Source organism: Paramormyrops kingsleyae, chromosome 2 (genome assembly GCF_048594095.1).
Source record: "Paramormyrops kingsleyae isolate MSU_618 chromosome 2, PKINGS_0.4, whole genome shotgun sequence".
NCBI classification, from domain to species: Eukaryota; Metazoa; Chordata; class Actinopteri; order Osteoglossiformes; family Mormyridae; genus Paramormyrops; species Paramormyrops kingsleyae.
In genome coordinates, this window is record NC_132798.1 from 25595908 (window position 1) to 25613057 (window position 17150).

Here is a 17150-nt window from a genome sequence, read left to right on the forward strand (position 1 = left end):
ATCACAACTCCATGGGCACTTTTCCACTGCAACAGCTACTGTACTTTTGGTACTTCAAGAAAGTACTTTAAGTGCAGTACATCAAGGAGTTGGTTTTCCACTGGCATAAAAACTGGTACTGGCGCCGAATGACATCAAAACTTGAGGCGGGTGTTTTATACTGAATTTGAAAAACCTCAATAGTATTTTATAAGACTGGACAATGTGCGATATTAATACCAACATCGCATGTTATGCGCATGCAATTCTTACATCTCTAGTCAGCTAGATCAGTTTTTCATACCTTCTTATTGTATGAACATTATAGGACAGCGGATTTAGTGTTTCACTAAAACATTTTTCTCTGTCATAGGGGAAAAAAAAAAAAACTTTGTACATTCTGCAATTTTAATGATTATTCCTTTTCAATGTTATCTAGTAGATGTTTTAAAATCAGTTTAAAGTTTACTGCTTTTGCATTACCGCTGCATCGTAATCATTTTCACCCTTGCTGTTTAAATCACTGCTAGATGGTTTGTGAGAAATTTATGTTGAACTCGTTTTTTTGCTTTATAAATACCCCAGTATTTATTACAGCAAAATCACACTGTGATATTTCCAATGCAGTGCTGTCCTACTTTATTCAAATACTTTATTTCTTGTCATGTCATCTTGATCTTGTTTTATCTGGCCCTTCCAGCTAGATCGCAATTTTAGCTTGCGTCTATTCATTTGTCCACGCATCCATTATTATTATTTTTTGCTTTGTTTGTCATTTTCTGAGTTCACAACTTTTTTCAGGACAGCAGTTGTATTGCGTTTCAGAGGCAGGCTATTTGCATAACCAATCACCAATGAACCCCAGCTGCTTGGATACTTCGGATACTGGAATTTGACTGGAAGTCAACAGAAAAGGGAAGGTACCGAAAGTACCATACCAAAAGTATGGTACCTGGTGTGGTAGAAAAGTGTCCTATGTGTCCCCATCCTGATGGGCGGACAATGGCTTGTGACAGCATCAAGCCACACTCGTCCCATCTCCTGGCCAACTATGCCTTCCACACAACCACCAAACCACTAGAAACGAATTTAGTCTGGGAGCGGGTGAAGGTCGATGGCCAAACACTGCTGAGAGGACAAAGGGAGGTCACTCACTGCAGCCCCGAACCACTGAAACCACAGCAAATGGTTTATGTACCAGTTAAGACAACCAAGGATGCACTTTACCAGGGCTGCATGATAATGGACATAATTTCAGATGTTGCGATGTGAACTTTTGCCGATAAACATAGTTGGAAATGTACCCAAAATAAAATGCAGCCAAACATAACGTATCTATCAATAATCTCCGTCAAAGTTGGTGGTGCTGCCACAGGTTGTGCTAACAGACAGAACTCAGTGCCAACAGATCACATGTTGTTGTTCAATATCTTCTCTCTGGAATCCAAAATATTTCCATACTGCGGAAGGCGATTGTCTTTTGGTGACCAGTTCTTGTTCGCTTTCCTCACCCTCACTCATTTCTGTTAAATTTCTCATAAACGCACCACACTGTCTATGAATGGTTTTGAGCTGCTGATGAAATTTCATCCTCAGGGAAAAACAGTAGGGGACCCCTACCTAACACTATTTATTTTTTATATATGATCTTAGCTATAAGAGCTTGCTAAGTTTTGTTTCCTATGACGGAGTAAAAATGTTTTAGTGAAACTTACTGACTATCTCAGCTAGGTTTACTATATTGCACTTTATGGAAATCTTGGAGAAATTTTATCAAGATTTAAAAATACCATCAAAATACCGTATACTGTAGTGTTATGTCCAGATGGTATGATGGCACAAAAAACGAGATTCTGTCCAAGCCCAACCTTAACCCAGTTGACCATCATGGTCCTTGCTATGTACATAATAGGCAATGTTGATATTACCATTGCATATTGTACAGACCTACATACTACTAATGCTTGTGTTGTTCTTCTCTCCTGATTCCGAGTCAGCAATGCTGGGATAGCAGGGTTTTAGAGCACACGCTTCCACCCATCCACCCATCGCCAGTCATTGACATCTTTTCTCACCCAACATTGACAGGCTGTCGGTACCTGATGAGTCTCCTGCCAGGAAGCAGCAGATGGTGGCATGTCAGTGCAACATCACCAGACCAACTGTGTTTTTATGAAACAGCTTATAATGGCTCAGCCTATCGTGGTTATAGAAAATGAGTGAATGGATTTCTCATAGCAGCAAAAGCAGTTAAATACCTTAATTACAACAGCTACATTCGAGAGGGGCTCAAATGTCAAGCAAGGAACGAGGGAAGCGAGAGGGAATTTTAAATAAATGTAGAGAATTATGGTCTTGCCAGAAAAAAATCATAACTTAACAAAACAGAATACATCTGGTTTTTGCAAGACCTTCGTCTGGTTTTTACCGCAGGATGTTTTAATGGCAATTCCTTCCATATCCAACTCGCTAAATCGCTTGGTTCTTCAACCTGTGACCACTGTAAAAGATAGTGAAGTTGACGCAGGGCTGAAATCTACTTGCCTTCAGTAACCGAGGCACAACTCAAAGGAGGAAACCATAATTCATCAGGGGTGATGAAACTTTGAAACACTGCTACAAATCTTTTTATAGTAAAATGAATTATTAGGAAAAAAAGATAGAACTAAATACTTAACTGCATGTTGCATGGATTGAATTCAGCTTACGATTACTTTTCATTGTAGCAGGTTTAAAAAATATATTTGTCACAGATAGATTTTACAATTAGTGGGAAATTTAGTGGGTTGCATACTGAAGAACAGTTACTGTGAAGATCCACACATGCCAGTCGAATACTGGGTGAACACATCATGCTGACAAGAAACGGTCCTGTATTGATGTAAATATGCTCAACTATTATAGCTGTGATATTTTTCTAATGAGACTGTATATCTTTTCTTTATGACTTTAAAATAATTGAAGGAAACACACAGATGAACCATTTATAATTACTTAATGAGTATTTCGAACAACTGAAATCAAAGCACAAATCACTTGAAATTAAAACGTCTTATGAAAAAGGTCACATTTTAGTCGTAATGCATAAAGCAAGTTCCCTAAAAACGTAGAAAATAAATAGTTTGCATTTTTTGCAAACAAAATAAACTGTTCATAGTGATCATATCTGTCTGGGTGAAATTGATCATTATAAGCAGATGATCATTATAACTGATTTTTTCTTTTTATTTAGGTCTGAGGAAAATTACCATTTAATTATTATATTTATTACACAAATATAAGATGATAAAACGGATGTCGCTATTTACTGAATTTTGTTGACTTTCAAAATAGAGTACAGCTGTTTCAAATGCTTTTCAAATTATAGTATTGCACAACTGAAATGACTGAACTGTGTATAATTCAAATACTCTACAATACAATACAGTACTATACATAAAAAAAGAGTTTATTGTAGTTTATGGCTTGTTTTTGGCAGTTTATCATAAACTTTGATGAGTCTATATTCATAGTTGAGAGAAAATGACTTTCTTTTTCCCATCATGTTTTCTGTGCACACAGCATTAGCTTCAGGTAGCTAGACAGAAGCAGATGGGTTACCACAAGGCAAAGTAGGCAAGTACAAAAAAAAAAGAATCGTAATTCAAAAATTTTCCATATGTTGTTATATGTAAAAAGACCCAAAATGAACACTATAAGCGGACTACTTAATTACTATAAGCAAATTACTTAAACAGCATTCGTACAGGAAAGGTTCTGTCTCAAGCTTTTTGATCCATATAAGCGGTTGATCACTATAACCATGATCACTATAAGTGGTTTCCACTGTATTTTAAATATTGCTAGTGATGAAACCAATTAGTTGTATTAGCTTTGGTAGCTGTTTCTCTGCAGTGTTTACATTTGATCTTTTTTTCGGCGTCAACTTCACTAAAGCCTCAATATGTCCAAATGACAGACATGGCCATTTTTGTTTTCTCTCAGTCGACTCAGTGTTTGAGTTCTCCTCCATCCTGTTCTATGTTGCAGACTGGACGGGGCGGAGTCACGTGACAATACACGTGGTGGAATAGTTAAAGGGGACAGTACATGAACACACACTGGGGAAAGTACTAACAGAATAAAAACGAAAAACCGAAATAACCGACATGGGCAAGATTATGTTGATTAAAGATTCTGAATGTCAGTTCTGATTTATTTTCGATTAATTGTCCTGCCCTAATGGATGCTGTCATTTAAATGTTTGATGAGTTCATGTATTCCCTTGAACATAATTTAAATGGTCTTCTGTACACTACTGAGGAAAGGTTTGAGGAACATGAAGTACTGCACGAGAGAGAAAGGCAGAAGGCGTAGATGAATGCTGGAAACGTAAGGTCTAAGGTCAGCACGCTCCCTAATCCAGGCATGACAATCTATCATAAACCGAACCCTCAGAAACAGCCAAGATAAAGATCTGTCTTAGTCCACAAATATTCATTAGGTAGAACTTGTAGGCATCCTCCCATGCACCAATGTCCTTAAAAGAAGATTTTCGGAACTTAAAAGAAAGTAAAAAGCTGCTCAGCCCGTATTGCATGCGCGTGTTTGTGTGTGGGCGGATGTTTGTGTTCCGTACGCAGAGGTGGGGCGGAGGCAGGAGGCCGCGCTCCCAGGCCTGTCCCAACTTGGCTCCCTAATCTTTCGCTTCCTGCCCTTGCTTGGCGAAAAGGGGGCCACAGTAGACGCAGGGGTAGCACATAAAGAAGGCAGCAGCTGGCTTCGCCCCAGAACACCAGGCCTGCATACTTCACGGAGCTCAAATTAAATATCTCCCACGTCTGAAGTGCTTCCAGGAGCTAATGGCTTTTGTTGCCTGGTTTAATCCACACATCCTCTCCCACTTCCTGGGGGATTGGAGGCTTGCCCTTGCCCCCCCCCCCCACTTCTCATTTCTTCACTGACCACCCCACCCTGCCCATTTACAGTTTTGTTGTGCAACTACAGTATTGTGTAAAAGTTTCAAGCCGGCAAACAAAATGATGCTTAAGTTATATTTATTCTGAGTGTATGATGATGTCAAAGTGTGTTAGCGTAAGCCTTTCTAAACATCTAAAGCAGGGGTGGGCAATCTTATCCACAAAGGGCCAGTGTGTATGCGGGTTTTCGCTGCAAATCCACTAATTAGAGGATTGATTGGCTTAAGAGTCCTCACACCTGGGTTTAATCAGCTGACATAAAGGTTATCCCAAAAACCTGCACACACACTGGTCCTTTGCGGATAAGATTGGCCACCCCTGATCTAAAGCTGACCCCACAGTATTTGCAGTTACCATCCAATATACCCATGCATTTGTTGAACACTAGCACACCTTGTCTGACTGATCAATAAATCACTAAAATAATTCACCAATTAAGTTAATTAATTGAGCTGGTAGGTGAAATTTAAGAAATACATGGAATGGCTGCAGTGCCCCTGGGAAGAGGTTTAGGAACCAACGCTGTGTTCTAGCCACTCTACATAGTATCAGTAACTTTTTGGAGAATAGAAGAAATTCTGTATTTTATTGCAATTGTCGGTGTGGCCTAAGACTGTGTAACAACAACGCATACTGTAGCATTCACAGAGGTCTAAACATAAAGAGCCAAAGAGCTACATGAGCTCAGCTGGTTTTGCTGTGGTGTTGAAGGACCCGGGTTCAGTCCTGGGGTTAGGGGAATGAATATGGTGTGGGCAGTGGTGTAGCACTGCGGGTTACAGCTCTGTGCCTGTCATCAGAAGGTTACCACTGTGGCCGGCAGGATAATCTTACTGTGGGTCGGTGAGCAAGACCTTTAACCCCAACTGCTCCAGGGACTGCTTGACCCTGCTCTCTCAATTGTATGTCGCTTTAGATAAAAACATCTGCTAAATAAATGTAAATAAATGAAAACCACTTAGAGGTGTCCGGCAGTTTGCCAGTACCGTGAAAACCACACTGCAGGGAAGCCCCCCCACAAGGACTCCATGAAAATCAAGCTTATTATCTCTGCCACTCCACATTTCAGTGTTTCAAAAAAAATAAAAACATCAACCTATAGAAAGCTGTACTGCCCAAAAAGTAGAAAGAATTAAGTCTCTCCACCTTCTGCCCTCCACGTAAGGTGAGCATGCCTGTCATACTGGCTTAGGGCCAAGGCTAAAGTAGGTCTATTCACTGCCTTATCCCTCAGAATGACGAATCCCAGCCCAGGGCTCAAAGTGATGACCTCATTTCTTCTGGCACCGAAGAGGAGAAATCTGGAGAAGAACACAGAGGTTCCTGTGACGGCCACCCAGGTGCCGACCAACCTTTATCAGAAAAGAAAGGCTCTTCGATTTTCAGCGCTGCCTGCCGGAGTTCAGTGAATGCATGGCACCTCTGAGCTGCGATCGAGCTGAAAGTTACGTTTATTGACGGAGTAAAAACAGAGAGAACATGGAGAGCCCACGAACAGACTTTGTACAGCACCTGTCTGATTGCCCTGATTCCTCATCTAACTTTAGTTTTTCTTTTTTTTCCCAGCAGTGGAAAACAGACTGTGAAAATAAAGGCCAAACATACTCCCACTGTACATAGTTTTTTGGTTGCGAATCGGAAAGATTCAAGCTGTGGTTCGCTAGAGTGGCTGGTAACACATGAAGCAAACTGAAGCCACACGCTGCTTTGCGAAGACCATTCCTGTTACCTTCAAACAGAATGGCTACCCTGTGTCGACGCATCACAGTGCAGGCTAGTGTTTCTCAAGCCGGTCCTCGGGGCCCCCCAGGACAGTCCACATTCTTACTCCCTCCCAGCACACCTGAACCAAACAATGAAGCAATCAGGAGCACAGATTACCTGGTACAGGTGCGATGGGGGCTGGGAGGGAACAAAAATGTGAACTATCTGGCAGTCTCCAAAGACTGGGTTGAGAAACATTATTGTAGACCACAGAACCTGGTGGATCGGGACCTATCCTCCTGGTGTAGAGCACTGCATCAACACAGCATGCCCTCCGTCACGTGACTACAGGGGATCACGGATACACCTCACAGGCAATGCAGCAGCAAAAAAAGTTTATGGAATCATTTTCACCTTGATCACCACCATGTGTTGCTCGAGGAGATGCGCGGCATCTCAAAAAGCATATGTTTACGGGCTGAAGGCAGACGTCTGTCGCTACGCTACCAAACCATCCGCAGCTACGTTTACTTGTCTTGGCCGGGAAACACGTGCCGGCGGAACACGTGCCGGCGGAACACGTGTGCACCAGAAGATGGCGTTGCACGTGCACTCACCAGGGATATGCGCTGCCGAGAAGGCGTGGGTCGGCTAGAACGGGGAAGAGGGATTTACCTGGCCATCCCCAGGCTGGGAAACTCGGCGGGGACCACAAGCAGGTCCAGGCGTGCAAAGGGGTGAACCCCGAGGACGGCGCGGGCGGCGGCCAGGCAGGGGGCCAGCAGGGGAGGCAGAACGGCCGCCGCCTGCCGCAGGAGCTGGGACGGGGCAAAGACACGGTACGGGATGATCTCCTGGAGCAGTGCAGCAGCGCTGGTGAAGCGGCAGGGGTAATCCACGTGGGAGCACAGGACCCCGGCCAGGAAAGAGTCCTCGGCTGCAGACGGCTGCTCTGACGCCACGTTGCCCAGACCTGAATTCTCCATCCTACAGTTCAGGTTTGCACCCACACTCCTGCCAGCCAAGTTTTCTTCGCATGAGTTCTGGTTCCGATAAACTCTGCAACGCAAAGAATCACATTCTACCGGCCCGCACAAACAGCAGACTCCCTTAGCCATATGGCACAGAGTCTCTGAGAATGATTTCAGATACATATTTGTACTTTCTTGCCATATTCTGAATGATAAAGCTATACTGATACCTTATCATTCTAAATAGCTGGATCCAGTGCATTATGGGTTTAAGTTAACATGCAGAAATACTCATTCAGGTCAGGCAAACCTGCTCACCTGCTGGGTTGAGCAGAACAATCCCAAGTGGACCCCTCGCCTGAATGGGGCTTTGTTTCCGAAAACAAGTCTGTCGGTTCTCCTGGGGCTGGTCTCACCCTGGCCTCCACCCAGTGCCCCACCGCGATGGTGAAGGTAGAGGCAGGCATTGGCATTGTGACATAATAATCCCAGTGCGAGAACCCTGAAAAGCCCAGAAAGTGTCCAAATTGTCTCTTCAACAATGATATAGTAACAAGAAGACTGGCAAACAAAACAAGGGCACCAAAGACTCCTTTACTGTGCAAAGGGCACACATGAAGGTTAATTACATTTTGCTTTAGGGCTGTTACATCTATCAGTGACCTGCACAGAGTCAGATACTTTCTTAGTGATGTTAACATTTTTTATTTTCGCAATAAGTAAACAAGCTTGGTCAGAGTACCAGACACTTTCCCTTAATCTCTCTCATCTTGAAACCAAACCCAGTTTTTGTCATGGTAGAAGATTCACTTAAACACTAGCATGCCTGTAGATATGAGTCATGTTATGGGTGAGTCAGTCATAAAATCAGGTCCCAGGAAGGTACACAGCAAGGAGGCTGGGGGAGATCCTACAAAACGTGACAGATAGCAAGAAGCACCCAACCGTGCTCAATGGCAAAGATAACTTTAGATTGTTTTTTGGTGAGTTTACTTTGAGATAGCCAGGACTCCCTTTGACATATCTAAGGTGTGATGCACACCCAGATTCAGAGTTTGCTGCGATAACAGCAGGCAGAAAGGGATCGACCTACAGGTAGGTGTGTCCCAGCTGGCCACCTGCCACACACTGCTTTCCCACCAGCCAAACCCAACACTCATCAAACTCATCTTTCAAAGTGCGAAGCAACCACATCCACCCCCCACACCAAAGGCAAGATAAATCTCAGATACAGAAAACCCACGACACGTTCAGACAAACACTCATTTAGGGAAAGGCAATTAGTACCATTTTCTTCTGGAACAGGAAGGGCCTCATTCTCCCCGCTCAGCAAGGCCGTACATTCACTGGGAGCATGCACTCTGGCCTGCCACGTTGACATGGCAACTGGGGGTTCCTGACATGGGAAAAGGGCCCTGTTGTTGATTGGGGAACCCATGGTGTAAACACAAGACCTATAAGAGATAAGCATAAAGGTGGCATTAAACTTGGACCCTAATACATTCACCCAAAGCTATATCACTGATAGGACTCCAGCACAGAAGAGTCCGTATTCCAGTGCTGAATCTACGATCAGCCCAAAAAGTCATAAAAAGACTAAGATTAAGTATCAAGCAGCGCTTAATCACTTAACCACAATAAACCGATAATTTTATTAGTAGTATTAAAGTAATTCTTTTGGGAAACTTACATGGCATATGCCTTTATTCCAGAGGGATTATTATACTTATTTATTAATTAAATGAGACCACAGTAGGAACACCCACTTGCCACTCTGGTCCTTGGTCCACCTCACCGACGTTCCCTCACACTTGGTCTCGTAACAGATCCTGATGCACCGAGGGAAGCAGTGGGGAGTCGGAACCCCCCTCTTCCAAATCTGCAGGCTCCAGCGGTCAGTGCTGAAGAGGAACTCCTCCGCTCTCCCAGGAGCTGGAGCCTGGCTGCACTGTCGGTACAGGTCATGCTGCTGCTCCCAGCATGTTGAAGGCAGATGGACAAGCTTATGCAGGAGAGGGATGGAAGGATAGGCAGGACAAAGACCCTTGCCTCCGGTCTCTTGTAGCACTTGCATTCCTGGCACAGAGGCCACATCCACCTCCTCCACCTTCATCACAGCCAGGTCGCAGCAGTCCAGCACCAGCGTAAAGTCACCATTGCTTTTGCCTTCCCCGGGGGCCTCCTCTGAATCATCACTATGACAACAGCCTGTGTGTGAAGCATGCTGTCCATTATCACCCAGGAGCGCTGTGTCTAAGGATTCGGGGGCCTCTTGATGTCCGGCCACCCCCGAGAACTTCTGAATTTCCTCAGCACCTTTTGCCACCTCCAAGAACAGGACCACACTGCCTATGATGACCTTCTTCTCGAGGTGAACCTTCAAGTCCAGCACGTAGTGTCGCACTAACATTTGGCTGGTGTTTGCCTTAAGTGGCAGGTCATCTCTATTGGGGTCCAGGTGCAAACTCATCTCGTGTCCCGATTCCATGTTGGACCCAGAACACTGCAGAACAGGCAAGTCTAAGTTAATAATTGGCTGGACATGGCAGTTTGATTGCAATGTGCCAATTTAAACATACACTATTAGAGTCACATGACCTCATAAAACTTGCCTCTATAGCAATTGGAGATTTACTTGACAAATATCACCACAATTTAATGAAACAGAATAAATCAATGAAAACATTCGCTATTGTGCCCTTTGAAATGCTTCTCGAGAACGCACAATTAGATATCACTGAATCAAAATGTTTCCTGAATAAGATGACAGTGGCTACACCCAGTGCTTAATTTTTAACCATCCATGCTGCAATGTGTCGTGACATAAATAGATTTAAAACAGGTTTAAATGTAATTTACAGGTAATGTGAGAACACTTGCCATTTTGATGAGTGTCTCAAAACAGTCAACGCCTGGTACCACACACAAAAGTAAAGTACTTAGCAACTATATGATAATTCTAAATGATTAAGAGAGTGGTTTCCGGGGTTCAGAAAAGTAGGACAGAGAGTCAAGCGCCCTCCTTCCACACCAAGCTGCAAATAAGTACTCTGCAGATGCTGCAGCACCAAGAGGAAGTCTGGGTCAGTTTACAGTTCAACAGAACAGGGCTGTAAGATTAATTAAATAGCGAGAGTCCTGAAACGTGACTCTCAAGAGCCTAGAGCAAACAGCCCAAAATTAACTCCTGGAACAGAGCAGAAAGATTTTCACGCAATCTGCGATTGGAACCATAAAATATTTTATGAATTGCCACATCATTGACAGTGTCACCTATCACGGTATTACAACCTGCATCATGTGTTACTACTGCTCGATTTACATAGACATTCCAAACGCTATACTGTCAACCAATTGAAGTCGTTATATGTTTTTTTACAATTCAAGTTGCACAGCAGGATACATGCTATTGTCTGTGTCAAAAGACACACAAAAAAAGGTGTAATAAGCATATCAAAACCTGTGTGTGTGCGTATGTCTATGTGTGTGTCTGTGTGAGTGTGCGCATGTGTGTAAATTAAGTGACGCCTCCCAAGATTTACCTACCTATTGTTTCAGTTTAATGCAAATGTACAAATTAAACTACTTTCAGATGCTAGGTGGATATTGAGGTACAATGCATTCATACATAAGCACTTTAAAAATCCATTCATAACGCCCATGCACAAAACCTGTTCTTCTGTTATGACAAGAAAACGTCTTAAGTATTATATTATCATGATGATTTTATTCGAAAACGTTCATTTCCTGTATTCATGTTACACACTATAGGGTGTATTTATTGTTTACGTATTTAACGGGGGAAAACACGAAAGAAGCGACACCCGAGGGAAAATATGGCAGATGAAGCCACTGGCAACCTTAACCAAAGAAAACTGACTAGTTCGAATTTAATATACTCGAAACAAACATGGCTGCATGTTTTTAACGGGTAGCTGATTGTCTAAATTACCAAATTGTATTAAGTAATGAATTGTGTAAAACTGCAGTTTACAAAGCCAGCCAACGAAACGCACTTAGCTGCCTTTATTAAAGGTGGCAAACGCATAATGTTAAAGCGCAGCAAAGTAATGTTAACGAAAAGCCGCCTAACTGGCTATCTTAAGTTGCTACTAAAGGCAATCTTTAAACTTCAAATTCAACCAGATGTTACACAAATTGATCAAAACATCTCAACCACTGCAGACTGAAACGGTAACAACGGGACTCGACCACAAACCCAAAGAACTACAGGCGACCTGCATCAGCTCGAGCTCGCGCCTCCAGCGGAAGTCGTCATCTCTCGGCGACCGGAAGCGCAGTTGTACTTTCAGGCGCTTTTAGTGGTGGCTGTTGAAATGTAAAGTTATAGGAAGGCAAGTATCTGTTGAAGTTCTTTGCTAAAATATGGGAGGTTCGGCAATCGCGACCATTATTTACTGTGGTTTTATGTGTGAAATGGCTGTTTTTACAAAGTAAGAATTAATTTGGGTTTAAGTCAGGGCACCTTATTCTGGGTGTCTGACATCTGAACGAGTATGAACTGGTATTCGACACTTGAATCTCTTGACTTTTTAGGTTATTACTAACCGAAAGGAACCTGTCCAAAAACTGATTTAAAAGAATGATTTTGTTATCCCATAACATAAACGTTCTTCAAACGTTTGTAAATTTTAGTCTTGTTCACATTTCTATGCTGGTTGTTATGGAAAGCTAGAATATACCTTTCCTCGCAGTTCAAAAACAAGATGTTCAGGTGAATTGGCCAATACACATTTCTTAACACGTGTACCCTCTACTGGACTGACATCCAATTCAGGATGTGTGTGATGTACACCTAGTGGTTTCTGGGATAGGTTCCAGGTCACTGAGACCCTGGCTTACGTGTTTTACAACATCTGGGCCAGTCCTTTTTAGGAAGCTGGCTGTAGCAAAAGTCTGTGTTCCCATAGCTTATTTAGGACCGGAATTAAGATACCCTCGGTTACACTGCTATGGACCTGAAAATATTTTTATTTAGACGAAACACAGTATATGTACATAACATGTTTTTATTTGGGAAAAAAACATCTATCGAGTGCATCATATTACAATTACACTGAGCCCATTTACAGCGCATGTAAAACATCACAGTATTCTAAAATACATAAAACATTGCCAAAACAGTTTCCAGTGCTTAATTTTTCTGTTAATAATACCACAGGTTTTGTCTTATAAAGCAGCAAAGTTTCTTGTAACAGACAATATGATTATTTATAAACTGGAATAAAAATACTTTTTTTCCTGACTAACTTACAATTGCTATTTTTATGCTTTCTATTAAAATAAAATTCCCTTTCCATATAACAATGCCACTTTGAGCTTTAAAATATCTTAACTGAACCAAGTTTAGACCTAATTTTACAATAAAAAATACAGTAAAATTTCTGTCAAAATAAAACATACAAAAATTGCTTATATGATGGAGATTCCTCTATATACACTCATAAAATAATTTAGTACATTGATATGTCTTGTATCTGTATTGCTTTTAATTGTTTCAGTCATACCTCACATTCGATTGTATGGTTAAGGATAATCTCTCTAGCACCAACAATCACATACACCATATACTATATTCTATTGTGTCACATTACTTTTAACCAACGAAGCATGAAGCCACTTCTTGTTTTCAGTAGCACTAGCTGCAATTTTCTTAAATATGAAGCCTAAGTTTTTTTAAGATTCATGGTCACCGTACCGTGGTTTTCTTCTAGAAAATATATGTTCGTGCCCAAAATAAATAGTATTACCTTACAGATCAGTATAGCTAATTGCATGTGACTGCGATTATCCAAGTGGTCTTATTAATATCCCCTATTTTTCCAGGGTAATGCATTTCAAATCCCAGTGGCACAGACTACTGTTGCCACCTACAATGAAAGTCAAACTGATTGTAAGCTGCATTATGCTTTTTGCATGAGAGCCTTAAAGGCAAACAAACAAAACAAGATTCCATGTTTACACACAGCTCATTCACTCTGACTATTACTGATGTTTCTGATCTTAGTTCTAGAGTTCATATGGACTGTTTATGAAGAACTTTTTTCTCAGATGTGTGTTCCTGATGATTAGAAACCAGCATTCTTGTAACAAGATTGTTCTAGGATACCTCTGTTCCAAACAGTATATACAGAACTTATACTGTTTCAGTGGTAAATTATCATATATTAAAATAAATGAAAGATGCTGCTTTCACTATAATTTAAAATGTATGTTTACTTTTTAGTTTTTTTTTTGTAATATAAGTTAGGCTTAACCAACACTGTACTACGTGTTTGTGCACCTCTGTTACAGTAACCAGATTCTTTTGTAAAACATTTATTGGCATTATCCTGATTTCCTCTTTAGCCAGTTTCCGGCAGAGACCCATGATGAAGGTTGAACTTTTCAATGTGAAACCGTTAGACGGGGGTCTGTTTCAGGCGGTTTTCTGGCTGTTTGACATTTCTCTCCCGTCTTCACCTCTCCCCTCACTCTCTTGTCTTAATGAGCCCATCCGGTCATTGTAGGGGGGTTTTACGTGAGGGAGGTAACCCTGGGTCTCATGAGTTCTCCTCTACTGTCTTTCGAAAGCTTTGTCGCTTGAAAGAATCTCTGCGAAAGACAAGGGAATCAGAAGAGGGTGACAAGGGTTTGGAGAGAGAAATGGCTCATAGATTTTACAAACTTATTCTCTCGTTACAGTATCCAATAGAATCATTTGCCCATCTCCCAGCTGCTTATCCAGTTTAAGGTCACAGTGCTTAGATTTTCAGTCATTGCTAATTGGAATTGTTTAAAATAAAGATGGCACCTAATGGGAACCATCTTTAATTGATATAGCACTTCCTGTTGTTTTCTGCATGACCTGGAAGCAGTTGCTTGTATTTCAACATGAAGGGCATGTGGGGCAGTTTCTGTACCTGTTTTCTGTCCGTGGCTTGACGATGGATTTGTACAGGTCTGGGATCTTCCTCTCCAGCATGGGCCGCAGACTCTCCCTCAGCCTGTTGTAGTTCTTCTTCAGCTCCTGCTGGTACTCCTTCTGGTCCGGTGTGATAAGATGCTTGTTCTTCTCCACCGCCTCCCCACACCTACGGGGTCAGAGGCAGGGGTGGCTGCTAACTACGCTCTTCGAACCACAATTCCCTCAGGCTGGGCTTTTTACATAATGGATGCCCCGCCGGCGTAACTCCATGGCGATGTCATGGCCGCTGAGAAAACACAAGGGCTGGAAGCCTGTGCTCGCTCTGCCTTCCACATACAGCTGCACGCAGGGCTTCGTTATGCCTACGTTACAACTGGCTGGTGTTATGTTACTGCCCACTGCATCAGCTCCAGCGTACAAAGTAATTGCAATTCAGATTCATACAATTACATTACATAGTCAATGACTGTAATTATCTGTGACTCGATTTCAGCGAATTCACCCATCATGCACTGTCACCAGTGCTTTGAACTGAGTGTAATCTTCCTGTCTGGTTTCTGTAAACATATTCTATAGAGGATAGATGAACTTTTCCCAGGCAGGGTACTGGCTGCATAAACAGAGGGGTAAAAATGAACAGACCAAAACTAAAGTTTTCACGGCATACCTGAGCTCATGAGGACAATGACACATATTGGCAGTAATTGATATTTTAAAGTGTTTTACAGTTATGGACCAACCTAAATGTTCAAACAATATAAATGTATAAGGAGTATTTTACTCTGTAAAAATATTACTGTGAGAATAACACAGTATTTTTATGTAGTAATTTTGCTTCAGAGTATCCTTAAAAGTAAAAAAATAAAAATCTTTGTTTCCAAAGACTCTGAATACTTTAAAGTTATTTGTTTAAAATAGTAGTCATTTTGCATCATTGTTTACAGCTGTTCCTCATTATTATAAATACTCATGAATATTTATGTTTCCATTTTGAGGATTTGTCTTATGGCAGAAAGAGGAAAGAGTGGACCCATTAAAATGGACCTTTTGTTTGGAAGGAAAAATGTCCAAAGCGAACACAAAGAGACTCGCATGTATCTAAAGGCATTTTGCTTGACTGATGCATAAAATGAAAAACGAAAACCATGTGTAGATGGCAACTGTTCCCTTGCAAAAGGAAAGAAGGAAAAATACAGATTACTAGAAAACTCTCACAGACTGGGATTGGTGTTTTTTTTTGGTCACCTCTTCACTGAGCTGGAGAGAGCTGGAGCCTTATGCACTGAGCCAAAACAGGAAAAAAAAATTAAAATCAAAGTTCCTGCATGGCTTTTGGTGGTCAGACTCAGTCTTGCATGTACTGTAGGGAAAATAAACATTTCAGAAATTATACTAAATATTCTTTGTGAGACTGGCATTGATAAGGTGGAATCTGAGGGTTCGAAATTAAAGGCACCTCTTTGAAATGTAGCGACACATTCCCACGGCGGGCATGCACTTTGGCGGCAAAATCAAGATTCTTTTGGGGTTTTTTGGTTTCCTCTTCCCGAAAGTTGGTTCTGGAAACTGGAAAACGCCGACGGCGCATGTCTGACAGGCTCACGATGCTAAGCTTCATGGGAAGTGGAAAGTGAAGGGAACGCCATGCAACTGTACCGCCAAGCGGCTGCTCTGTAGTCCGCATTGGGTGGGTAACTGAAAATGATACTCCTCTTTAAAGTTACCATTACTGCGCCCAAAGACACGTAATGACACCAAACAGATCATTTGTGGGTTTCTAGAACTTTCTTGGATTACTCTACGACAGCGGCCAACCCAATTTCCCTCCACGTGTCCTGACGTTTGCTACCCGGCCAAGTTAGGATGGATTTGTGTCTGCCCAAGATTTGATTGCTGGAAAAGTGGGTTAACTAATCAAGAAATAGCTTGACTGTGAAACAGGCAGTGATATCCTGGCCCCCAAATCACTGGCTCGTTCGATCGGGGGGGTCCCACTAGTGCTACCAGTCTGGAAAACGAGAGCGGCTCTGCCTGTATATTCATGCGTGTTCAGGCCCAGCCTCACCGCAGGATGAACTCTTTGAAGCACAACCGCAGCTTGTTGTGGTGACGGAAGAGCTTGGGGTCCTCCGGGATCTCGTTCAGGAAGACCTGGGCCACCTCCAAGGGTCCCTTCAAAATAGAGAGAGGTGGCAGAGGGAGGAGTGAGGAACACTCTTTCATGGGAGAATAAATAGCTCACTGGCTGGTGAATGCATTAAGGCCCCGATGTTCAGCCAGCACATCAGGAAGAAATTAAACTTCAGGCCTAGCGTATGGCACGCATCAACATTAAAACTCGTATGCGATTTCTGTTTATTTCTGTCGGCGCTTTGTATCTCTTCTCTGCTCAAACTCCTATTTCTCGTGAACCCGCAGTAAACCCTCCCCACCCTGGAGACGAATATCGCATGGAGTGTAACAGGCGTGGCACTGTAAGGATCTGAGCACTGGCTGAATTTGAATACAGAAAAACCATTTATCAATAATGCATTATTATGTCTCAGTCAAAATAACATGTTTTATGCATGAGAACTTGTATTTAGATTTTTAAACTAACGTGATGACGCT

At 42.2% G+C, this 17150-nt stretch overlaps 2 protein-coding genes across 11 annotated transcripts in view; both read right to left on the reverse strand.

The window, feature by feature from the left end:
• The window catches only part of aopep (aminopeptidase O (putative)), a 63151-nt gene extending 51224 nt beyond the window's left edge, over window positions 1-11927 (reverse strand). For 2 of the 5 annotated variants that reach the window (XM_023802892.2, XM_023802896.2), the window contains exons 1-5: window positions 11851-11927; window positions 9379-10115; window positions 8900-9066; window positions 7931-8114; window positions 7317-7700 (exon numbers count right to left, since the gene is read on the reverse strand). In XM_023802892.2, coding sequence (XP_023658660.2) covers window positions 7317-7700; window positions 7931-8114; window positions 8900-9066; window positions 9379-10115; window positions 11851-11856 — 1478 coding nt within the window. In that variant the 5' untranslated portion in view covers window positions 11857-11927. Of the gene's footprint in view, window positions 1-7316; window positions 7701-7930; window positions 8115-8899; window positions 9067-9378; window positions 10116-10492 lie in introns of all 5 variants that reach the window. The other 3 variants (XM_023802895.2, XM_023802894.2, XM_023802893.2) reach the window with 3 other exon arrangements.
• Window positions 11928-12626: 699 nt separating this feature from the next.
• Window positions 12627-17150, reverse strand: part of dock8 (dedicator of cytokinesis 8) — a 60653-nt gene continuing 56129 nt past the window's right edge. For all 6 annotated transcript variants that reach the window (XM_023802890.2, XM_072708589.1, XM_023802888.2 and 3 more), the window contains 3 exons: window positions 16606-16712; window positions 14536-14706; window positions 12627-14227 (listed from right to left, as the gene is read on the reverse strand). In XM_023802890.2, the coding sequence (XP_023658658.2) occupies window positions 14176-14227; window positions 14536-14706; window positions 16606-16712 (330 nt within the window). In that variant the 3' untranslated portion in view covers window positions 12627-14175. The remainder of the gene's footprint in view (window positions 14228-14535; window positions 14707-16605; window positions 16713-17150) is intronic.